We start from the raw sequence: 23,934 nt of genomic DNA, 5'->3' as shown, positions 1-23,934 counted from the left end.
TTGTGATTAATTAGTTGGATTTTTACGGATATAAACAACCAACTAGTAATAACTGACCTTTGAGGGGAGGAAAAAAATACATAGTATTTTTCGCATTCTTAAAAAAAACTAAAAAAAACCCCAAATATATATATATATATATATATATATATATATATATATACACACACACACACACACTCACAAACTTCCACAAAACTGACATATTTAAGATATTTTCATATTTAAGCTATTTTGAAAAATCAACAAGATGGGTATTTGGCCAGGAGTGTACACACAATACTAATGTATAAATATAGACTACTGTGTAAAAAAAACCCCAAAAACATGTGTATCTACATTTTTTTACCTTTTTCCTCATAATGTGAATCTGGCAGTGGCTCTTAATTCTCAAGGTTTATGATGAATAGATTTTGGCAGAACAAAAGACAAAAATACTTTAATTTAGACAGCATTTTTAATGGAAATATTCATGAACAAAATGTTACTCTCCCCAGCACTTAAGCAGAAGTGAAAAGGGTCATTGTACAGTACAGTATTGTTTTTTTCACAATATTTCACAGTATTTACATTCCCTTCTCCACCACCTGTGCCCTTCACAGTTAAAACAATGGCGCTCTCTGCTGGTGGATGATAAGCCACGCAGCAGCCTATGCCCAGATCAATGCAACAAACCAGAGACCATTCAGTCCAGTCCAGTTCAGGCAACTGCAAAAAATGTGTGTATGTATATATATATATATATATATGTGTGTGTGTGTGTGTATGTCTCTAGAGATTTAAAGAAACACAACTGTTATCTGTACATGGTTTCAAGTCAGTTCAGTACATTCACAAAGTAATCTCAAAAGAACTGCAAGCTGTGAAAACTAATTCATTTGGTATGCTCGGAAAACAAACAGGCAAGAAAAAACAAAAACAAACAAACAAACGACCTACCCAAGTGATAATTCCCAACACGGTCATGGAAAATAAATGCTTACAAGGTTATTTAAAAAAATAAAATATAATAAGTTATATTAATGATTTTAACACTCTACTAAAATACTGCTACTTCATGTACAAGTTGGCTTTTTTAAAACCTGGACCTTCATGAAGTTCAGAATACACTCCCATTTCGTTACTAAACGTGTCACCTTAATCAAATGTCTACTGTAGAAAAGGCCAAGCACGCTGAGCTGCGAACCGTAAGCTAGTGAACTAATAAAATAGCCACGATCCGGTGCCCCAATTACACCTTCACTGATCGGTTGATTGATTCATTTTTGGGTCTTTCTTTTTAGGTTTCACGTTACAGAAACGCTTCACCTAAAGTTCTAAATAGGTTGCTAGCAATTAACAAAAGCTAGAACATGTCCATCAGAATCATACAGACTGGTCCCCATTAGCTGTCATTCACCGTCAGCAATTGTTGCATCTTCAGGTGGAGCCTTTCTTTAGTATTTTCCTTTCTGGGAAATCCTCATGGGCCACATTCACATATGTACATCTACAGGAAACACTGAAGCAATGCTGTTGCCTTTCGATTATGTGGAAGCCTCATTCAAAGCTGAACTCACTCATGAGAAATCCTGAGGGAATCTAGAACCTTGGGCAGGGTTCACAGGCCACCTCTTTCAGAAAGCAGACTGTAAAGCTCTTCAATCATTATAAAATGGGAACAGAAGCACAGAGAAGAAGCAGCCAGACTAAACCGTCTGCAACGCGCCGTCAGGTCGTTCGGGATCATTTAGTGCCTCACTAGCTACAAAATTATTCATGGTGCCTCTTGGTTCCAGTTATTGCCGGGAGCTTTGGCTGCTTCATTATTAACTAGCATCATCAACCATTAACGTACGACAGTGTGGGTGCACCTGAGCAGCAAAGCGTGGCTAGCTTGAGCTCAGAGCCTTTAAAATGTGCCTACAGAATCAGAACACTTTTATATACCTTCAAAACAATGCCATTGAACTTTAGCAGGAACAGGATTTGAACTGGCCTCCAGCTGGAAGGACACTTGGGTTGGAGAAACTGCCTAAAGCAAAGGGTTCAGTGTAAAACAGAACTGACTACAGACTCTAAACCACTTCAACATGCAGCTTGGGGGGGTCAGGAAGAAGGGAGTGAGGGGTGCAAAAACAAGGATTAACATTGATTGACGCATGCCTACATTTGATCAGGAGAAATTACATTTGTGCATTTCCTGGTCAAACCACCACAGATCTTTTACACTGGAGATGATCTTCTGGGAACTGCTCCAAAGCAATCGACTTTAACGAAGCCGATTTTGTGGAGCAAGTACAGAGATGTGTGAAATTCAGAGACCACCCTTCATTTCATTCTGTTTTTTTTTCTTAGAAGCTGAAGCATTCTTTAGCTTCTCAACATCCAAGACATCCCAAACACATTCAATGATGTTGAGGTCTGGACTCTTGGTTGTCCTTTCTTTTCACCGTTTGCTCCACATCTTTTCAGAACCACAGTGTTAACTCCTCGTCTTATAGAAGAAAATAAAAATAGTTTTTAAGCTCCAGTTTTGGAGACTTATTTTTTTTTTATTTTCCGCTAACTTTTCTGTTCCTTACGCAAGTGGATTATCTTCTATCTAATCTCCTTAGAAAAATGAATAACTCGTACCAAACAGTTGTTATGACGGGATATTAAATAAATGATGGGTGGTCTCTGACTTTTCACAACATTGTACATGATGGAATGTTCTAATCAGGGAGGAAATAAAACAAAAATAAAAATATGTGCAAAAACATGTTTAGTGAAATATTAAATAACAAAACCGTTAAAATAAGGTACTAAAAGGCTGACAGTGAAAACAGTTAGCTGGAACTATCACTGTTGGTTGCACTCCAGGTGATTTGATGGCTCCAAACACATAGACCATTTTAAACCTGATGCAACTCTAAAGCCTGGATGACTTCTTTTTTCTTTTACACCAGGCTGCTCTGCGCATCATTGGTTGGATTGGATTGGATCATCAAGGGGTTAAATTTGAGAGCATCCATTGTCTCTGATGCCATAGAAACAGTAATCTTGGACTTAATGCTTGAGGAAGATGAGCCAACGCGAAGGTTCAGCATCTGCTGACCTGGATCAACTTATGCAACATCCTTATATAATTTCAGTCTTTTTCCTGTTTTGGGAAACTGCGGGCCAGATCACACTTTTTATGGAGAGGGCTCAGGCTTCAGAAGTGCGTGCCAAGAGCGCTAAGCATTGTGGACGTCAGAACGGATGAAGCTTTTTAGTTAGCCGGTACATTCCTCGCCAGGTGATGCAAGGGCAAGAGGTGAGGGTGGCTGGGATTTTCCACCACCTGTGACAAATGGAAAATTCAACAGAGCTGCTAATTACCATAAAAGCCTAAAAGGCAGAAAAGGCCTGGTCCTTAGAAAGTGGAGTGCGAATGGCCCCTGTGGCCCTAACTTCTAAGGAATGTTCTGGAAAGATGTCCAAAAAAAAGAGGAGAGAGAGAGAGAGAGAGAGAGGAAAAAAAAAAAAAAAAAAAAGTCACGGTCAGTCGATCAGCCTGGCGGCCTCCTCACACCTACAAAATGCTACTTCAGGTCTGCTGACTCATTTTTGGTTCTTTTCCCCCCTACGCAGCAGAGATGTGTTGTTACGAGTTGTACGTGTCTGATTCTTTATTCTTTTTGCTCCAAGCACAGTTTCCACGATGGCCCCTCTGAAAACCTCTTTTTAAATGTTTTCCAAGGTGCGCACACCGCAAAGGCCCACGGCAAACTCAAAGCCATTCTAACTGCATAGAATCTACTGTACGTTTGCGTCGTCATAGGCTGCTTTGACTGGGAAGAAAGGTACACGTATGCGCAACTGCTCTCCACAATAAATAAAGCAAGGAGAAATAAAAAAGAAAAGAAAAGATACATTGGAAAACAAAATAAACAAAAAAAGTGCCTTAATTAGAGATGGAATCTTGATCGACTGGAAGTAAAGACAGTGGGGTGGATCGAGTTTGTCAGTGAGAAATCAAAAAAGGGGGATTGCTTTTTTGTCAGTATGGTGGAGAAACTTCGCCTGACTCAAACTCGACTCACCCTAGTACCCACCCTTGCAGTACCCCGCACCCAAACCAAGCTGAAAAAAGTGCCTCTGCTTCCAGGGTCAAAGGTCTATTGGCAGTGCTGCTGCTCCACACTCCTCACTCTGGGATCTTGAGGGCCATGACCATGGGCTTGGTCTTAAAGTACTGATTGAAGCGCAACACAGCGTAACTACAAAAAAAAAAAAGCAAAACAGAGTAAAATTAGTTTAAACATTAATGGAGCACCAATTCTTTTAATTGGTTTGCTTAAATCATCTTATACATGTTTTAGTTTTCATTAATACAACAAAACATTTTGTTTATACAATATTCAGATGCAAAGGTTTTGGCACTCCTGATCTAATTACTTGTTTTGATTTTCTACAAAAGGTCACATCCCTTGATGTGATGAAATGAAAATATTAAAGCCTGATTCCTGGTTTTAAAAATTTGACAATATAATTCAAACTATATAGATATAGATATGCCACAGAATAAGCATTTACCACTGTAGTATTCAATATATATATTTATATATTAAGGCAGTTTATTCATAGTTAAATGCTGATAATTGGGAGCTGCAGCCTGCTCAGAACTGTGAGTGCGTGTCAGATCGCAGAATAATTGGCAGTGCCTGTTTTTTGCATGTTTTAATAAAGTGGTGACACTTCATGATTCAAATTATGCGTTCTCTCGACCTGACTGATATAAAAAAATATACATTATAAAATTATTTAAAAGAATTAAACAAGTTTGCTGTGCACTTTGCTGTGCTTAAAACAGTGGTACAGTTGCATTCTGCCTTCTGTAAGTTCTGGACCATTTAAGGTGGACAATATTTCAGTGTGTTTTAGTTAGGGACTGTTTTCTAGGGAAAGCAAGTTAGATGAACTAGTGGAGTTCAAGCTGATTGCTGCATCACGTCCGGCCAAACACACAGGAAAGCACTCTCTTTTTCAAGGTAGGTGACATCAACATATTTTAACTGACTTATTTTTGCTTTGAAAAATCAGCAAACTGTAGCATTTGACCAGCCTGCCCAAACTTCTGCATTAGACTTTATGTCCCCCAACATGTACAACATACAGCAGCATGATTCCTAGGTAAAAGAGTCACATTACACCTGTTTAGTTAAAGCTACACTGGTTACTGGTTACTCTTTTAGGATCCATTTCTTAATCTGTAATCATCATAGCTTATTAAACCTTCATTTAATTAATTTTATGTATTTTTATTTATGTAAAATCACTTAACATTATGACTGTTGCTGAGAAGTATAACCTTTTTATACATTTATTTTTGTTCCTCTCAGATTGTCGAGCCATGACCTGGTCAAGATATGAACGTTGGTACCAGTGTTTGAACCAATTCTCATCCACTTTTTTTCTTTGTTAAGAGATCTTTTATCTAAAAAGCAATACAATGACCAATAACCAATGATGGGGCAGTAGGTTCCTTTGGATGGAAAAAACAAAAAAACAAACAAATCACCAAATCCCATTTAATCCTGTGCTACGCAGCACTTGCATAACAACCTAAAACAGCACATTTCATTCCTACGACGGCAGCACTTTCAAATCCTGACACCACGGACAGCTGACGTCACTGCTGGGCCAGTAGAGAGAGCTATTATGTTGCGTGTGGAATCATGCGGGGCTATTTTCGTCACTGAGAGTTTGTTTTAGATGACAACACTGACCCTGCCATGGACACGCTGGGGTGGCGCGCCAATGTCTGCACTTTCTGTTGGCTCACGTTTCTGTGTTTCGGCCTGCAAACGGACACCGTCGGTACCTATTGACAGTAGCCACAGCAGTCTACACCCCTTTTATTTGCAGCCACAGGGGTGCTTCAGAGAAAAGCAGCACCCCCCCATTGAGCCCTTCATTCATGAATACTATCCCACAGTGCAGATCCAGTCAATGCATTTTTAAGATGAAAAAAAGACATTAATGTTACATTCGCTGGCCGTCATTAACACAGGAGGGGCCAGGTTCACTTCAGGTCAGGTGTCCCGTAGATGGCTTGGTTGGAGTACACTTATTTCTGAAGTACTGAAGTTTAGTTTAAGGGTGGGGGGTGAATTTAATCCTGGGGCATCCTGAACTTGAGTCTCTCCTGCTAGTACACCTTTAGCTAGTAAAGAATTTATCTACACATGCATGCTTTCTAGGATTTATTGACTCGTCCAGTAGGTGTTTGGTAAGGACAATTGTACACAAATGCAAACATGGTCTGCACCAGATGTGCTTTATGGAAATATATATATTAAAAAAACATTTTGTTTATTTAGGATATTTGCATCTTTATCATAGTCATTTACACACGCTTTTGATTTATTTGCATTGCAGAGTTTAACTGAGAATATTATACAGGAAAGTCTCAGTGCGAGTGTTTAACTCTATGGCTGCCATTTACATATCCTGATCACATACACAGGTCAGAGCGGGAGCTGGCATTGCAAGGCTATTAAAGGAGATGCAAAGGACCTTTGATTGTATAGCCAAAAGTCTTGGGCAATTACTGTGGTCAATACTGATGCAAACAGTATTATCAGAGCAAATTAGACGACTGGCTGGACACTGTAAACACTAAAATGCCAACCCAGGCATTTGAAAGACATCACAAGGTTGTCTCCTCTCTACATCTTTATTTTTCTGCATTAAAATAATTTCTATCTAAAAGAAAACTTGGTTACTTTTGGAGCGGACTGCTTACCCAAGGAAGTCAAAGTCGATGGTGGAATACTTGGCCTGGATGAGGGCCCAGAAACCCCAGAAGAAATGTGACGCCTGTCAAGAGAGGAACAAGAGGTTACTGCCAAAGTTAATCTAATTTCTTCCTCTCTCTCTCATTCTCCCACACACATAATACCCTCCCGTTCATTTCCAAGGCACAGGCCATTTCCAGGGCAAAGGTATGTTTCAAAGCCTAAATGTACAATAGTAACAGCCATCTTGAGTCCTGCATTTTGTCTGTTTGTTTGTCAGTTTGAGTTTTTGTCAAACTATCGCTTCAATTAGAAACCTTCCCGCTCTACTTCAGTGTCTTTTTTCCCTCCGCATGTTCCCACTATCAAGTTACTTACCAAAGAAAACTTGTTGACCTGCACATAGAGGGTCTCTAGCTCCCGCTGGCTCACCTCCTCCCCCTTCTTACTGAACTGCTTGTAGGCCTTCAGGTAAGTATGCAGCCAGTCCAGCTGCATCTCCCGACTGGGGTACAAATTGTAGTCCAGCTCGCTCATGCCTGTAACACACACACACACACACACACACACACAAACACACACAAACACACACATATATATATATATATATAAACATAAACTCACAATTAAACCATCAAACTATGTGATAAAACATCAGACTACGGCTGAATCTCAAATGACTCCCATCGTCCTAGTGCACTCGGAGTAATGAGACTATGGCTGTACACTATAGGTCCAGTAAAGATCTATGCGCACCAAGTAAATCACAAATGGCTCTTTGTTAGATGTATAATGCACCATCTTTGTTCACAAGCCCCTATTTTCACAACCTATGAAATGCTCTATGCAGGAAGGAGGAAGTTGTCTCAGTAGCAGCTAAATCTGACGTGAAGACAATTGGCTCCAAACAGTGCTCAACTGTTCGTTGTTGGAGCACTTGAATTCCAACCTGAGCATTTACAGTGTGGTCACATATTCATTTTTACATATGGTCTGAAGCACAGAACCTCTTTGCCTTTGTTTGCAAACTGAACAGCCCTTTTCCCTAAGCACTTTATATCTTACATCATTTTTATTTTTATGACTTGCGTCACTTTCCAATACTGTTGATAGTGCACATTACTGCGAACAACCCAAATCATGCTCTTTTATATTGTTTTTTTTATTTTTTTTTATTTAGTTTACATTGCATATGTCTGGGATGTCATCGAAATCTTGATACGAAGGAGCAGTACAAGCAGAAAACACAGTTTTATATAGTTTTTCATAACTAATATTTAAAGTATCTAAAGTTTATTTTTTTTTGGTTTAAATAAATAAAAAAGGTAGCTAGTTGTAACAGTCATAATTTAGAGTTTCTTCCTTTGGAGATACCGTTAATATTTTAAATACCTTGCTATACAATTATACTGCACCACCCTGCACAATTGAATATGTCAGGTTGAACAGCACATATTTTTCTATATTTATTTACATGTCAGCTTTAGTATGTTTTCCAATCAGTGCATGAAAGCTTAATTTAATAATTAATTAAATTAATTAGGTGATCGTCTCACATTTTTATGGGGATATGGACACTTTAGAAGGCTTTACTTTTACAACCTTAGAAGTTTTACAACTAACTAACTGTTAAAACTAACCCTGCAGTTTGGAGGATGTAATATCAATACAGAAGCAGGTTCTACTTGGATCTGTTCAGCTACATAAAATAACCATGTTTCATTGAGTTCCTGGTCACTCTTTCTGTGTGCCCTCACCTGCAAACTCATTGAAATGGTTCCCAATGTCAAATGCCTGGTAGTTGTAGCTGGAGTACTCGTAATCTATGAACCGAACGTGACCTAGGAAAGCAGCAGAAAACAGGATGAAAACATTTAACAGGACGTTTCAGCAGAGGGAACCACATGTTAATGTTATACATTATACAGCCATAGGTGGTCTAAAATAAAGTAAGCAAACGCTACTCAACCAACGGCCATGACCCACCCAAAACCATTTACAAGAAACAGCATGCTTTACCACCATCTAACAATGTGTTTCACTAACAGAGGTGTAACCGTGTTTACTGCTCACCTTCTTTCACATTGTGAATAATGTTCTTGCAAAGCAGGTCATTATGGCAGAGAACCACTGGAGAGCCCAGCTGGGACAGGTGTTCCTTCATCCACGTCATTTCCTGTTCCAGCACTTCCTTACTCGGGACTTCCTGACGGATTCTAGGGAAGGGAATACATAAACAGTTGAGTCTTTTCTGGCACCCACCAGCAGTGAGATTCCCTGGATATGGCCAGACAGCAATAAACATTGGAATATCGGCTGCAGATATCGGCAGAACTGCGGGCTGACAAAGCCGATTATTCAAATTTCACGCATAAACAAATGCTGGCTAATTCAAGTTAAAAAGAGAGACACTTAGGACCATTAAGCAATTAAACATGACGATGATACAGATGTACAGTCTCAATGAATTAAGAAAAATGGGTTTTAGCTTTAAGTTCTCCTACTGCTATCTTACAGTAAAGCTCATTTTGGACAGAATTGGTTTTACATGGGGAGTTGGGGTAGCGCAATTATGAGAGTTTCTTAGTGATTATAAATGTTACCCACACCAACAAAGATTCTGGTGCCTTTTAAAACAAGCCGTAAAAACAGCCTCAGGTTATATGAATGGCGTGCAAATTGACATGTGGGTAAATATTTTGTCATATTCTATGGAACAGCAGTGCAAGTTGAATGTAAATAACGGTCTATTGAATGTAACCACACACTGTTAAAAGTAAAGGTTTCTTGAGGACCTTTTATGGATTCCTTCATTTGAAACAGTGGAGTAAGAAAAGGTTTTAAAAGAAAAAGCATCCACAGTTTCCAATTGAAGAACACCTAAAAGTTTCTCAAGGAATTTATACTTTTAACAGTGTGCACTCAACCCTAACCTTATCCTTGAATCAACCCAAAATCCTAACCCTTACCTTAACCTAAATCTAAATCCAACCCTGAACTTAACCATAAAAGGGTAATGTTATGGTTAGGGTTAGGGTTAGATTCAATAGATTATCATTTACATTCAGTTGACCATCCAAGTAAATTGTTACCCAACAATGAAGGAGAGTTAAATTAGCTAGGGTTCAGCTTATTTCGCCTTTCCACAACATACAGCCCATCTTACAAAACACAGCCAAAACACAATGACTTAAACCTTAAAAACGACTGTGTCTGCTGACGTAACATTAATCTGTGCTTACCGACCATGCGAGGAGGGCTTTGTCATATAATTTCTACTTTTCTTTGCTCTGCCTTCACTACGCTGCTTCACAATTTCACATAAAGCACATGTAACAGTGACCGGTGACACTTTAATTAAAATCTATGGTGTATACTTTTAGGCTCTGAGAGAAAGCAGTGTGCCTTGTTATTAGGCAGCATTACAACAATCATACAATGTTGCATGAATTATAATAGAAATGATATTTCTTGACTTTTTTCCCCCCCAAACACAGGACATTAACCATGTCTCTACATTACTCTAAAGGACATCTGATAAGAAGGATGCAAATGTTGTGGAACCACAAAAATGACTGCCTTTCCATTACTGTAATACTGACGATATGACATGGCTAAAAATGTGCATGGCTAAAAATGTATTTCCATTTTCAGTTTATTAAAGAATTCAAAAAAATACAACTAAAGTATCTGAATCAAAAGTTAATATGCTAGCCCAAAGCTAATATACTAGCCACAAGCAAGCAAAGATACAATATGATCCAATACCTTGCATTTTTTGATTGCTAATATAACCCTAATTCTACTGACTGGTGTAATAATAATAAATCAGACATGGATACTGTGAAAATGTCAAGTCAAGTCAAATTTATTTGTATAGCGCTTTTTACAACTGTTGTCGTCACAAAGCAGCTTTACATAATTATTACTTAATAAAGAACAGAGACAGAGAAGAAAGAAGAAATAACATGAAGCGTCAAAGACCCCCGTGAGCAAGCCAACGGCGACAGTGGCAAGGAAAAACTCCCTCAGAGCTGGAGGAAGAAACCTTGGGAGGAACCAAGACTCACAAGGGGGACCCATCCTCCTCTGGCCAGACTGTGTGGTCATTGGCACCTTCACCTCAGCTTACACTAAGTGTCCAACATCAAGCCTAAAAGCTGACGTTTTAACTCACTTTGAGAGCTCATTATAGCATTAGTGAGCCTTGAAGTCATCGTACAGGACAAGAAGCATGAAACCACTCAATGGGCCAGTGACGTATGCCCCTCATCAGGTCTCTTAATGAAGCAGTGTGGCCAAACCAATCACAGAAGGCCAGTGGCGAGGAGCACTCTGCTTGAGCAACGGGCTTAGAAGGCTAATCCTGGCGTAGCAGCCGTCTGCAAACTCGCAGACCACCGTGCGCACATTGGATTGGAGTGGGTAGAAGTCACACTTTGACCCTAATCTCGGACCTGCTTTGTCATCACAGGTGAAAGGCTGTGGCTGATAGCGCCAGGGTGGAAACGGTGGACTGCACTGACCCACACTGTGTCCTCGTATAACAGGACAGAGCTGCTGGCTGTTCCCATGCCTATGGCTTCCTGAGTATGTTTTTCACAACAAACTGTTAAATTGCTGTTAAAGTCTTCGTCATTGTAAGAAAAGGTGGAGACTTGTGTGAACATTTCGAGACCAATGGGTCAACAGAAAGGGTCAAGTTTTTAAGTTACATTAACAGATGTTCTTGCTCCAAAAGGTCTCATGACTGTAGCCTACCTAGATGCCACTACCCAGAAAAGGGTAACAAACTCTGCGAGCCAGGTAGATAAAAGCCAGCCAGGGGAAGGTGTTCATTATAGAGGTTAACTCCTCCACAGTGGCACATTGATTGGTCTGTACCACTTGCCAGAGTCGTCGTTCCCCTCCGTGGCATCAATGATCTCTAGGACACCACTGTTATGTCATTGGGGGGCACCTAATGTTCAAGAAGTCCGTGCTCTGTACACTTTCACTACGGTGGCTCGAGAACATCCCATGAAGTTGATTTTCTCTGTACATTTGCTTTTATTATTGTTTAGACAAAAATGGTCAGACCAATTATAGCTGTAGAAACATTAAATACAGTATGGGATCACAATGTGGCAGCGGTGTGGGAGCTTGTTAAATCACTGCTGTGTATCTAAAAAGATTAAAACTGCAACCATTAAACAATGGCCTGTATCTTGCAATGTCTTGAAATGGATACAAAAAGCAATGTCCACAGCAAAAAAAAGAAAAAAAAAAGAAAAAAAGTAACATGCAGACTTGCTTAGATGGCCTCAGCCTTCTGAGAATGCCCCGGCTCGACGCAGATGGACTAATGACTGATAACTGCCTCTGCCATATGACACACTTCACTTTGCAAGGATTGGCCCTGTCGTTCCTGATAAACGGTGGAATGCAAACATCTGCAGGCCCCCGAAAGCCTGTGTCTCTGCAATTCAGAGGGAGCTGATGACTGCCGTTACATAATGGCCTAATAGGTGCGCTTATCCTGAAGATGATCATAATATCAATAATACTGCTTGGTCAGGAACAGGTAATCCAGGCTGTGCCTACATAGCCTCAATACAAGGCCGGCTGGTGGGAGGCTGGGAAATATTAAGGTTAAAGCAGATTGTTTTGGACTAGGTCTGCAAAGATTGGTCAAATAATTGTTTATTGGAATGCTCAATGCATTGTTTATTTAAGGGAAGCTGCAATATTTTTCTAGTCATTTACTGTTGAGAAAACAGTAGGTTACAATCTTCAATTGGCATTATTCACAAAATTGCTGCATCACTGACAAGACTGCCAAATAAAAAATCTAACAGAAAGTTGTTTTTTAACTCTGTGTCTTACGTCCACACTCCCAGGTGTTTTTGGATCAACATCACGTCTTCCATGCTTTCTCAGTGTATCATTTTAGGCACCCTGTGCAGTGCAGACTCTAGCGTTACAGGGCTGAAGGTCATGGATGAAGAAATAAGGTAAAGTAAACTTGTGCTAAACATCATCTCACCATAAGACAGCATCAATGCTAAAGTAAATATTATCAGTTTTAGCAAAGCCTGCTAGTGAAGTCAAGCCCCCCACCCTTCACTTTAAAACGCCAATTCAACAACCTTAATAATATGTATTGCAGCTTTGAAAAAGCAGGAAAGAGCCAGCATGTGTTTACGTCTATTGAACATTACAGGTTTGGCTTTGCTAGCCAGAAAGCTTTCTGTGGAGAAAGCTCGTTGCTAGCACACAGGTGTGTAACAGTATTACATCTGGGGTTGTTTTGACTGTAACATCTTCTGGTAAATTACTATAGGCTATTTCACACATGTAGGGTGTTTGTTGTTTTGACAAACAGTAAAACAATTTACTGATTAACAAAAAAATAAAAAATAGTGTGCGGGTACATGCCCTTATTTGCCAGCTGTAATACCTTTCCAAACCTACTGTTTCATTGTATTTGGCCTATTAAGAGTCTATGTTAAAGGGACTGAATTAACCTGCTTTCCATTTCCTTCTAACCAGTTCAGGAACGCTATGCTGGGGTTGGAACGCAAGAATGCTGTGCTAGGAGTCGACCCATAGGAAGTGTCTCTAATAACTGTTCAATTACACTTTAACAATCATGCAATAACTGTGCAGTAATTAACCACAGCTTCCGGTATTACATGTGCGTTTATCTTGATCTTATATTGTAGTAAAAGCATATTTCCTTTGTGATTATACATGTGCAATACGTTGTATGTTTGTATAAACAGCTGTTTGTTCTGTTATGTCTATCGAAACTGAACGTGATACACATGTGTGATTATGGTAGCAGTACTGCACTAATCCATCTGTAACAGTGAATACATCATCAGTTACATAGTTACAGCTTTATAGTGTTCTTTACTTGACTGGGTTAAGTAAGGTCAGCTTACCTGGCATTGGAGGCTCGGTCGGTGAACTCCGTGGCCACTAGAGAGAAGTACTTGCGCATCTTGATCCACAAATTGGGTTTGGGAATGCAGCCATTGTGGGCATGGATGGCATGGATGCGGGCCATCTCAGTAGCAATAAGTCTGAGAAGACACACAAAGCATCAAGTCACACACAAAGTGCAGTGTTTACACTGAGTCACTAATTCAATTTTATTTCTAGAAGACTTTTACCAACACACACTGTCCCATAGCGCTATTCCAGAAATGCAAGCACAGTTACACTCTAATGAGCCTAGCCAAGGGCGACAGTGACAGCAAAAACTCCCAAAGGACGGAGAACAAACACTAAGAAGAACCCAAGCCAAAAAAGGACACTGGATAGAGGATATGTGACACAGGAAATGCATGGACAGGCTTAGGCCAAACTCTGACGATTTCAAAACAACGCTCGCAGGAACAGGTGTACCAGTCACCTGGAAAGTGTCACAAGGTCAAGGCTCAATGGCCTGCACAGTTTCATTCATCACATTCTTGGAAGGTGACCATGTGACTAAACCCTACACAAAGGTGTTGCACGGTTTATGGTTAAACTGTCATTGAATGTCCCCAAATACGGGCTAGCTCAGATCTCTACATAAGTTTCTCCTTGGCTTACCTAAAGAGTCACTATGAGTATCCTATTAAATGTTCAAGGTACTGCAGTGAAAATACAGTCATTTATTTTTAGTTTCACAACTTTTCCAGGCATAGTTGGACAAAACTTATCCCCTTATATCTAGCAGTCCATCGGAATGGAAAGTCAAAAGCAAATTTTCCTACTTAAATGTGTTAAAACATATTTGCTCTTGTAAAAAGCCAAAACCTAACTGTGGCCTACATAAACATATTGTTTTTCTGGCAAGCCACACCACTTCTTGCACAAAAGCAGTCACATATGAACACATATTTCACTTGTAAAACTAAACTAAAAACTCTTAGACTAAAGTATTACAGATCCACTGCACTCTTTCACTGCCTTTAATCTTGATGTTTACCAGGAATGTAGCAGCTTCTGTTCATACAGTGATTTCCTAGAAATTGTGCAAGGTCTCGTAGGTTAATTCCCACATCAGCTTTTCAGGGATTTTGCGCTTGTGTTCATAGTTATCTATTCCCCTATTGGTTAATTAACATTACATTTCTGTGAATTACTGGGGTGCGTTTGTGGCAGAACCAGCAAGCTGATTGGCTCATTTGTTAAATGGCGGGACTTTATTGGTAAACGTGCGCCATGCTGAGCATTACGAGAACGTTCATATTTCAACCAGATGCCATTTATAACCTCTCAGAAAAATGATACAACATCCAGCTAAAAAAAATGATCAAGATAAAGATAGTTGTAACAATCAAATATACATACAAAAATGTCAGATTTTATAAGCTATGCTACATGTATTTCCCAGTTATTACAGTACAAATCTCCAAAACTGTTGGGTTGTGGCTAATGCAAAGCAATTAGGCACCCAGTTTGATCAGTGCTAATTAGTAAGGTATAATAATCCATTAATTGCTCCATTAGTCTCGTAGATCCCGCGCAAAACTAAAATCAACTGCAGACACCAAACAGGTCTTGGCTGACTATGTATGGGGTAATGTGGGGTAAAATGTGTACATGCGTGGGGTTTTTTTGGTAGTCCCATTTAGCCTGACCAAGAATTCAACTACCTTGCCAAATTTAGTTCCAGCATGAACATAGATTAGGGTTAAACTAGATGGTGCAGGGCAGCTAGGCTGGACATCAAAGCTGGTTTTGAAATACTGTTCATGGGCAGCATTACCATAAACTGAAGTTTGCACTCTGAGAATTGACTGTCCTGAGGACTAACCTGAGCAGCACAGGATCCCTGACGTCCTGGGTACCGAGGGCATCTCCCTGCATGAACTCGTAGCAGATTCCATTGTTGAAGGTGCAGTAGAGGCGTGGGGCGCAGCCGTTAGCGTGCAACACCTGGAAGCTTTTCAGCTCGTTGTCACGATCCACGATCAGCTCTGTCTTGTTGCCATACACCCTCACCAGCACCACATCCTCCGGACTGTCCTCCACATAGCAGCCCACCAGCTTGTTGGTTGTTCCATCCGTGAAAAACTAGAGGAGAGAAATTAAGCTTTAGAGGGGGTGGTTCAAAAATGAAGCTTATGTAAGGCTGTTTCACAGTTTCAGATTTAAGAACCTTTGTTAATATAAATCTATTTGAATATCAAATATATTCAAATAGATGTATAGTTAATCACAGTTAATTCTCAGAGTAAGAATACAGATCTGGGATCAGCTGGTTTGATTATGGTTCTAAACAACCAGTCTACAGCAAATACCATATTTCATAGTGACTGGAATTGGCAAAAGTATTAAACTGGTAAAAACAGAGAATCCAGTGAAAGAGACCAACACAATCCACACCACTGGCCTGACTCCCCATCAGAACATTTCTGACATTCCTCAAATAGCTTTACATAGAGATGGCACAGTGCTGGAGATTCTAGGCATAGATCGCTACTCATACTGGATACTGCTCTGGAATTGTTGTCCCATTATTTGGATGGATCTATGCAGGGAGGAAAACAATGAGGCCAGTAAGACCTGCTGTATTTTTTTATTTTTTTGGGCAAAAACAACTCTGCCTATCTATGCCATCACGTGTTAAAACTGATAAGCACTTGCATGCTTTTAACAGTCGCTCACCCGTAAAGGAATCAGAGAAATAACCCACATTTCATGGATTTCAACTGATAAACAAAAACAGTGTTGCAGGAAGAAGGTACAAGCCAAAACAGATCAATTAAACGGTAAATAGGTAAAGGAGGCAACTAATACTTTTAGTACCAATGCAAAGGAACAAGGAGAGAAATTAACAAACTAAAGAAAGTGCTTAACACTCTCTTAAATTTTGGGGTTGATACAGAACATTATGAATAGACAGAATAATAATTTTCTGGCACTTTAATATCTATGACCATATATGGTAAACATTCAGGCACATGAAACATTCTCTATGACCAGACAGGACAAATATATTAGCACTACATAAATGCTTAAGCCAAGATCTGGTGAATATTCTGGCACTTGAACACCTTTGATTCGATATAGTAAATATGTTGGCACTCTAAGAATGGCCAGAGCTGAGGAATATCCTGGAACTAGAACATCTAAGGTGAGAGCTGGTGAAAATGTTGGCACTTCAATATCTAAGGCCAGATCTGATTCATATTCTGGCACTAGAATATCTAAGGTCGGATCAGGTGAATATTCTGGCACTTGAAGAGTATCTATGGGATAGAAATCCTGGCATCTGAGGAATATTTATGGCCATTTAAGGTCAGATCTGAATAATATTCTTGCACTAGAATATCTAAGGGAAGTTCTGGTAAATAGCAGTGCACTAGAATATCTAAGGGCTGATCTGATGAATAGCTGTGCACTAGAATATCTAAGGGCAGATCTGGTCAAATGGTTGGGCATTAAAATATTTAAGGGCTGATCCAAGTAATATTCGGGCACTAGATTATCTAAGGTCAGATCTAGTGAATAATCCTGGCACTAGAGTATTTAAGGCCAGATCTGGTGAATAGCCTTGCAGTACAATATCTAAGGGCAGATCTCATTAATATTTTGGCACCTGAAGAATAGTTATGGCCAAATATGTTGACTTTACTGGCACTTGAATAATATGTGTGGTCAGAGATTGGGAATATTCTGGCACGTGAGGAATATCTACAACTGTAGCAGCAGACAGCAAACTAACATGCTACGCCCCTCACCTTTACTGTTCCTTTCAGCCACGTCATGTGACCTGAAATGTGTCATCCCACTCCACTAATTTGCCCTGTGATGCAGGTGACTGTCTGGTTGTAATCTGATTCACTAATCTCATGAATGGTGATCCCTTGGTGCCACGTGTCCACAGAACTTGTTGACAAGCCAAAACTCTCACTGGACTCTCATGTTGGCCTTGTCCAAATGGCAACACTCAGTCCACAGCAACTGTGGTTAGGGAAACAATGCATGCTTTTTTCCCCCCATTGATGAAAGCTATGTAGGTGGTCCATTGCTGCATTACACTGCATCGCTGTCCGTGTGGAGGAAAGGCCAGGATTAGGGCCACTCAGCCTGGCTGAAAGCAGTGGTAAACATCTGACTTTGGCACTCGTATGTGGATGTAACCGGAGGGCAGAGTGTGTCACTGACAGCAGCTACATAAACAGTCCTACCAATTTATTCTGGTACCATATTACCAAAAATACTATTATCAAACCTTTGATCAAGGAACCCCCCAGTACAGACAGTACATATTTTGGGCTGTGTGGAAGAAGCACTGCATTAAAATACCTTGCAACGCTGAAAGCATTATTAAAGTGCACCGTGGCAGCACTTAGCATGACCTAATATAAAGAAAGAACTTATCAAAGAGTCATAAAGTTCCATCAATAACTATAATGACGATGACAGTGAAGTTTGGGTAAAAAAACTTGGGTTTAATGAATTAGGAAAAGTCATTGATTTTTAAGCTTGGGTTAGCTTTGTCGGATCTGTGGAGTCATTTCGTAGCAGAATTGTACAACTACAAACACTAGTGCATTAAGAAGTAAGCACTATAGGCTACAGTATATACAATAATACAGACTTTCGTCTATACTGTATACCATGTGACAACTATATATATATATATATATCATTATAAAAGGGCTTGGTGAGAACCATATAAACTAGGGCTGGGCAATATGACAATATTTGATCATATGCTTTTATGAGTGTATCTTGGATATTGTCAGCGCTTATCTGCATGTTTCATTACAAAGAGTGTAATCAGTCTTATTTAATTCAATGGAGTGCAGCATATTTTGAGTAAAAAGCACAGTGCTCAGTTTGGAAGAGTATTTGAATAGCAGTTTTTTACAATTTTATGCTGCTGGTGCATTTTGTCTACATGATGAAATATTGTGATAAATATTGTGATATAATATTTTTTCCATATCGCCCAGCTCTAAAATAACCAGTTTAATCATGCAAATATCTTGGAGTTGTCTAACTTCTATACAGACCCACAGACAACAAAGAAACATGTAAACCTCTCTTTTAAAAGGTGTAGTTTGGTTTCCTTCATATTAGATTGTGACTGTTCAAATCTATTACAAGGTCTAACAAACCTGTAGGCATTCAGACCTACGCATGGGTGTGCTGTGTTTAAGTTACATTCAAAGATTGAAAGCCATAACTCTGCCTACAGAAAACAAAAATGAAAGTACAGATAGAATCGAAATGGAGTTATGAGATGCCCAGATCTTCCCACCCCTACCGACATCTCGTATTTTGCCTTTCAAGCCTTAATAACCCAAAGACAACAGCTGGCCACCTGCAACACAAATGAATAGTACTCAGTCTATAAACACTACCAATGAATGTCAAACACCTGGACTCCTAACATGTGTCCTAACAGTAGAAATGGGTTGGGGGATTGAAATGGTTAGTTAAGATCCCAAACTCTAGTCCAATCGAAGAGTTGGAGAACCATGATGCACTCTTACAGCATGCGATACTAAAAGATCATTCGCAAGATGACCAGACCAGGTATATTTTACATAATGCAAATCTCAAACTGTCTAGCAATCTGCCGAATGGCCAGGCAGATTAACCAGCTCAGGGTATCAAACCTTTTTTTTGGTAATTAAACACACAGGTTGTACTGAAGCCGAAGACCATAGAGCTGCTCACTACGGTCATGCCTTTTGATTCTTACGTTTTCCCTTACAGCCTTTGGCCGATGCTCTTATCCAGAGTAACTTACACTGGAATCATGTTACAAGGGTAGGCGAAGGTGGCATTAGGACTCTTATTGGGGTGGCACGGTGTGGCATGCTCGTGGCGTCGCCCACTACACTACCACAACCACTTCATTGTGAGTGCCAAGCATTATGAACACAATAAAAGTACAATACAGCAAAGTCATAATTCTTATTACCACATTTATTTTCTTCCATTATAGTTTGTTTTAGCTTTTTAAATATATAAAAGTAAGCTTGTATTACTTAACTATTACTCCATACGTCATGGCCAGCTGCTTTCTGGCAGACCCCTAACACCAGATGCCACCGAGTCAAGGACCTGAACGTGAGGAGTTTTGTGATATACTGCTTATGCTAAATCACATTATATCATAATAGCACCATATTGTATTTTTTTCTGGAATAGATATAGTGCTAGCTCAGAGTCCTTGGAGCCCCTGTCCTCTTAGCCATGGTCCCCTCAGACGTGGAGGACATGGGTTTGGCTCCTACTGCCCTCAGTAGAGAGGGAGAAGCAGGACACACAGCGGTTTACTCACATATATAAGGAGCTAGAAACGCTGGACAGCTTTACCCTCTACGTTAAATACTGCTAGCACTATCTATAATGTATTACGTTGTTTGAAATAATGATAATTTAAAAAAATCATTAGATAATAAACGCGTTGGGGCTAATTCAGCTAACCTAGCAACCTAGTCCCTCATTAGTGGACGCATTTCTGACGATCTAGCTAGATATCGATATTTCAGCATCACTGAAACACAGTATCTCTCCAAGGCTTTTAGCATACAAATACCAAACCTCTCTGGAAACGATTTTCGAGGTGATATCTAGCTAATTCAGGTGAAATATAGCTAGCTACTGAGTTTCGTGCTAAACTCGCTGGTCTAGATTAAGCTGAGAGAGGGCGTTAGCTAGCTTAGCTTAGCCAAGCGGTTCACTCAAGCTCCAGCAGTGCCATACAGCTAGCTAACTTAGCTAGCTTAGTATCTAAACGCTGGTCGGTTAGTGAGTTAGCTAGCTAGCTAGCTAGTTAGTTAGATAGCTATGTGCTGGGTGTTGGGGTTGCAGGTCTCTGTCCGAGACGTCTGGAGGCTCAGGGAGGAGGTGTGCGCTGGAAGACAGTGAACCGGCTCGGGAGGTGAGGGTGTTAACATCGCTAGCTAACGTCAGCTAATGACTGGGAGACGTGTACAGCTAAGGGCCCACCTTAGTCTTCACCGCGTTTATGTCCCAGGTCGGTCGCAGCTCTTGTATTAATTTCATCGCCCCGTCTGTGACGTTGTGCTCGTCCACAAATATCGGGAATTTTCGGATGACCGGCGAGCCCACGGGCACGTGTATCTCTGTCTCCATAATCATCTGCTTTATTTTCCGTTTCGAGCTGGTGACACCGTCCGATATGATCGGATCCTGCGACATTCAAACCTCACGATAAAATAACAGAAAACGTCCTGGGTCGCCGAGCTTGACAGCTTGTTCACCGTCAGCTGCTGTAAAGTGAGGTTTGCTCTTAGCAGTGGGCGGATGATGTGAGTAAAAAAAATGCCGGTTGGTACCGTCAGTTAGAACGGCGTTATTCCACTCCACCCGTATTCATCCAGGTCCCGCCCTCCCTGCGCTGGGATTGGCAAGGAGCTCAAACTCGCAGACAGTCCTCCGCTCTACGATTGGCCAGGCCAATGCAGGACCGCCGTGCTAGAAGGCTAGTTATGCGTTGTGATTGGACAGAAATTCAGACAGGTCCCGCCCTTATCGCCGTACCAGGATTGGTTGAAATCTAGACCCGCACGCAGTACGCAGTGCTATTATTAGAGAACGCTCATACTAAAGGCTGGGGTTGTCTAGCGCGTTTTGAGCTCTGGGCCAATCGTAGCCCTGCAGGGGCGGGCCTTGCCTAGATGCGGGTGGGAAAAGAAAAAACCCGCCTCCTCACTCTCAGGCACCGCCCTCGCGGAATCACCCGATTGCCGCTCGCAGAGGGACGACACCGGCGGACCCGCCCATTATCTGAGCCCACCAGCAAGCAGCCTGAGGGGATTTAAAGGGGGGGAGGGGTTTAAAGGTCAGCAGCGAGTGTGAACTCTTCAGATCCACACTTGGTTCCTATTACAATAATTAACTCACATTTCTTAACTGCGTATAAGTTCTACATATCTAGGTTATTACAGGTACTGTAGGCTGTTGGACGTCTAGTGCATTGTGTCATTCGTTTACTAAATGATCAATCTTAAAGTCTGTCTTGAAATATTGATATATAAATCTGATTTTTTTACTCATACAGGCAGGATTTCAAGTAATTGTGTGCTCAAATTAAAAAATATATATATACTTAATTAAACGTAGTTTACTATAATAAAAGCACCGATAGCTGAAGTATGGTTAAATAATTCACCAGGTTTCACTGAAGTAGGCTTCGGTGACCGGTTACATCAAAGTGCAAACTAGGATCGGTGTTACCTAATATTTAATACAATGCAATGTTGGACACTCGTTATTCTGACAGTGTGTGGAGCTTCTGGACATTTCTAAGCCTCCAAGGAGAGAATCCGGCTCACCTGGGAATTAGTCTAGTAGATGTTGTGCTGTGGCTCCATCTGGTGGTCAAGAGCAGCAATTAGTTGTCGGTTGCGGCAGCATAGGTTTCTAACCCACTGGTAACACCCAACCAACCACATGGGGTACCTCAACAACTACCTGGCAACACCCTAGCAATCGCCTGAGACAACATAGCAACCAGTTGAAATACCAAATGAGCTGCCATAGCAACGACCAAGACATAAGCAACCACCTGGAACACCTGACATACCTTAGCAACAGCCTTAGAAACCACCTGATATACAATGCCAACCACCTTGGAACATCTAAACAGCGCCATGGCAACCACCTAAAATACCATAGCAGCTGCGTAGCAACACCCTAGCAACCACCAGAAAACAGGAAAAAATGTCAAATTTAAAGCAGAGAGCCACCAGCGAAAAGAGGGGATTTTATTGGCTGAAAGTATCACAGTCTACGTCAGGGCCACAAAGGTTACAAAGCTTGAAGGTGGGCAGGCAGGCTTGTGTGCACATAAGCGTTTCTGGAGGTGTAGCACAGTGGTCGTATGGACTGCCTCTCCGACCGCTCATTAAATATGAGCGTATGATTTCCACTTGCCATGTGAGCATGTTAGTTTGCCAGCTAAATCTACACAGCCAGCATCAAAAAGCTAAGCATTACACCACAGTTCTAAACCAAAGCCTGCGACAAAGCAGTTATTCACAAAATTAGCAGACTTGTTGCACTACATAGAGCTTAAGTTAGTATTTCAGGTCAGGTGTAGTGTTTTATAATATATATATATATATATATATATATATATATATATATATATATATATAAAATCACATTTCATGACATTGAATTTTACTGCTGCTGACACTGTATGCTACCCATAGCCACTGGAGGGCCTCCTCTACTCACTACATAGACTTCAAGGGGATCCTGGCAGCTTCGTATTTCTCTCATTGTACCTAAAATATTACTGGGCGCTCTGGAGGACGGAGTGCCCTCTAGAGTCTAACCAACCCAGAATACATCTTTAGAAGCTCTCTCCTTCAGCCTCCCAGCAATGCCTAAACTTTGTATTGCCGTGTTTCTGAATATCAGAAATTTGTTAATTCGTCTTCTCATCTGCTTTGTGGGTGCAGAGCCTACCCAGTATCATTGGGCACAAGTCAGGAATACAGTCCAGTCCATTGCAGGGTATCACACACACTCATTCATTCTCACACTCACATCTAAGGGGCAATTTAGCATTGACAGTCCCACCAGATGTGTTTTAGGAGTGGGTGCATCGACCCACCGTCATATCAAAAATCAATCCATCCAACTTCTTATCCGCTTCTTCCTGGTTAGGGTCGCAGTGGGTCCAGGGACTACCGGGAATCAATGGGTGCAAGGCAGGAATACCTTCTGGATAAGGCACCAGTCTATTGCAGGATACCAAACACATTCGGTCTCACACTCATACCTAGGCCAATCTACAATGACTACTTGCATGAATGAAAATAATTTTATTAATACTAGTACATGTTTATTATTAACATTAGTAATATTAATATTATAGTAGGAGTAAGCTGTTTCGGTTTCAGAAGTTTGAACAGTGGAATTTTCACATTTTAATGACTACATGCCCAAATAGATGTCTTATGAGTGAAAAAAATGCAAATGGATGTTTATTACATTTAACAACTCTTAGGAACTTAACCATATTATTAAAAACAATATATAACAGCAGTAAGAGTGTTTTTGCTTGTGAAAATGCCAGATCCCATTAGAACAGATGCAGGTAAACATAAATACTGTAAAGGAACAAGAATGTCTGATTTTGAAGAAAGTACTTGAGATATTGTGAGATGGTGTAAAGAACAAAGCTTGGTTCCAGATGTCTCTCCTGGAA

The 23,934-nt window shown here is 40.5% G+C and overlaps 1 protein-coding gene across 1 annotated transcript; it reads right to left on the bottom strand.

Moving 5' to 3' along the window:
• Positions 1-438: 438 nt before the first annotated feature.
• On the bottom strand, positions 439-21,048 carry etnk2 (ethanolamine kinase 2). The gene is made up of 8 exons (XM_072666307.1): positions 20,700-21,048; positions 15,538-15,797; positions 13,673-13,813; positions 8,820-8,962; positions 8,504-8,587; positions 7,125-7,285; positions 6,755-6,828; positions 439-4,226 (listed from the first exon to the last, which is right to left on the bottom strand). The coding sequence occupies exons 1-8, from the start codon at positions 20,910-20,912 to the stop codon at positions 4,154-4,156; spliced, it is 1,149 nt and encodes a 382-aa protein (XP_072522408.1). The 5' UTR covers positions 20,913-21,048; the 3' UTR covers positions 439-4,153.
• Positions 21,049-23,934: the final 2,886 nt, after the last annotated feature.

The sequence above is a fragment of the Salminus brasiliensis genome, chromosome 21, assembly GCF_030463535.1.
Source record: "Salminus brasiliensis chromosome 21, fSalBra1.hap2, whole genome shotgun sequence".
Classification (NCBI taxonomy): domain Eukaryota; kingdom Metazoa; phylum Chordata; class Actinopteri; order Characiformes; family Bryconidae; genus Salminus; species Salminus brasiliensis.
Note: the sequence above shows the minus strand (reverse complement) of the source record. Positions and strands in the feature narration are given on the sequence as shown.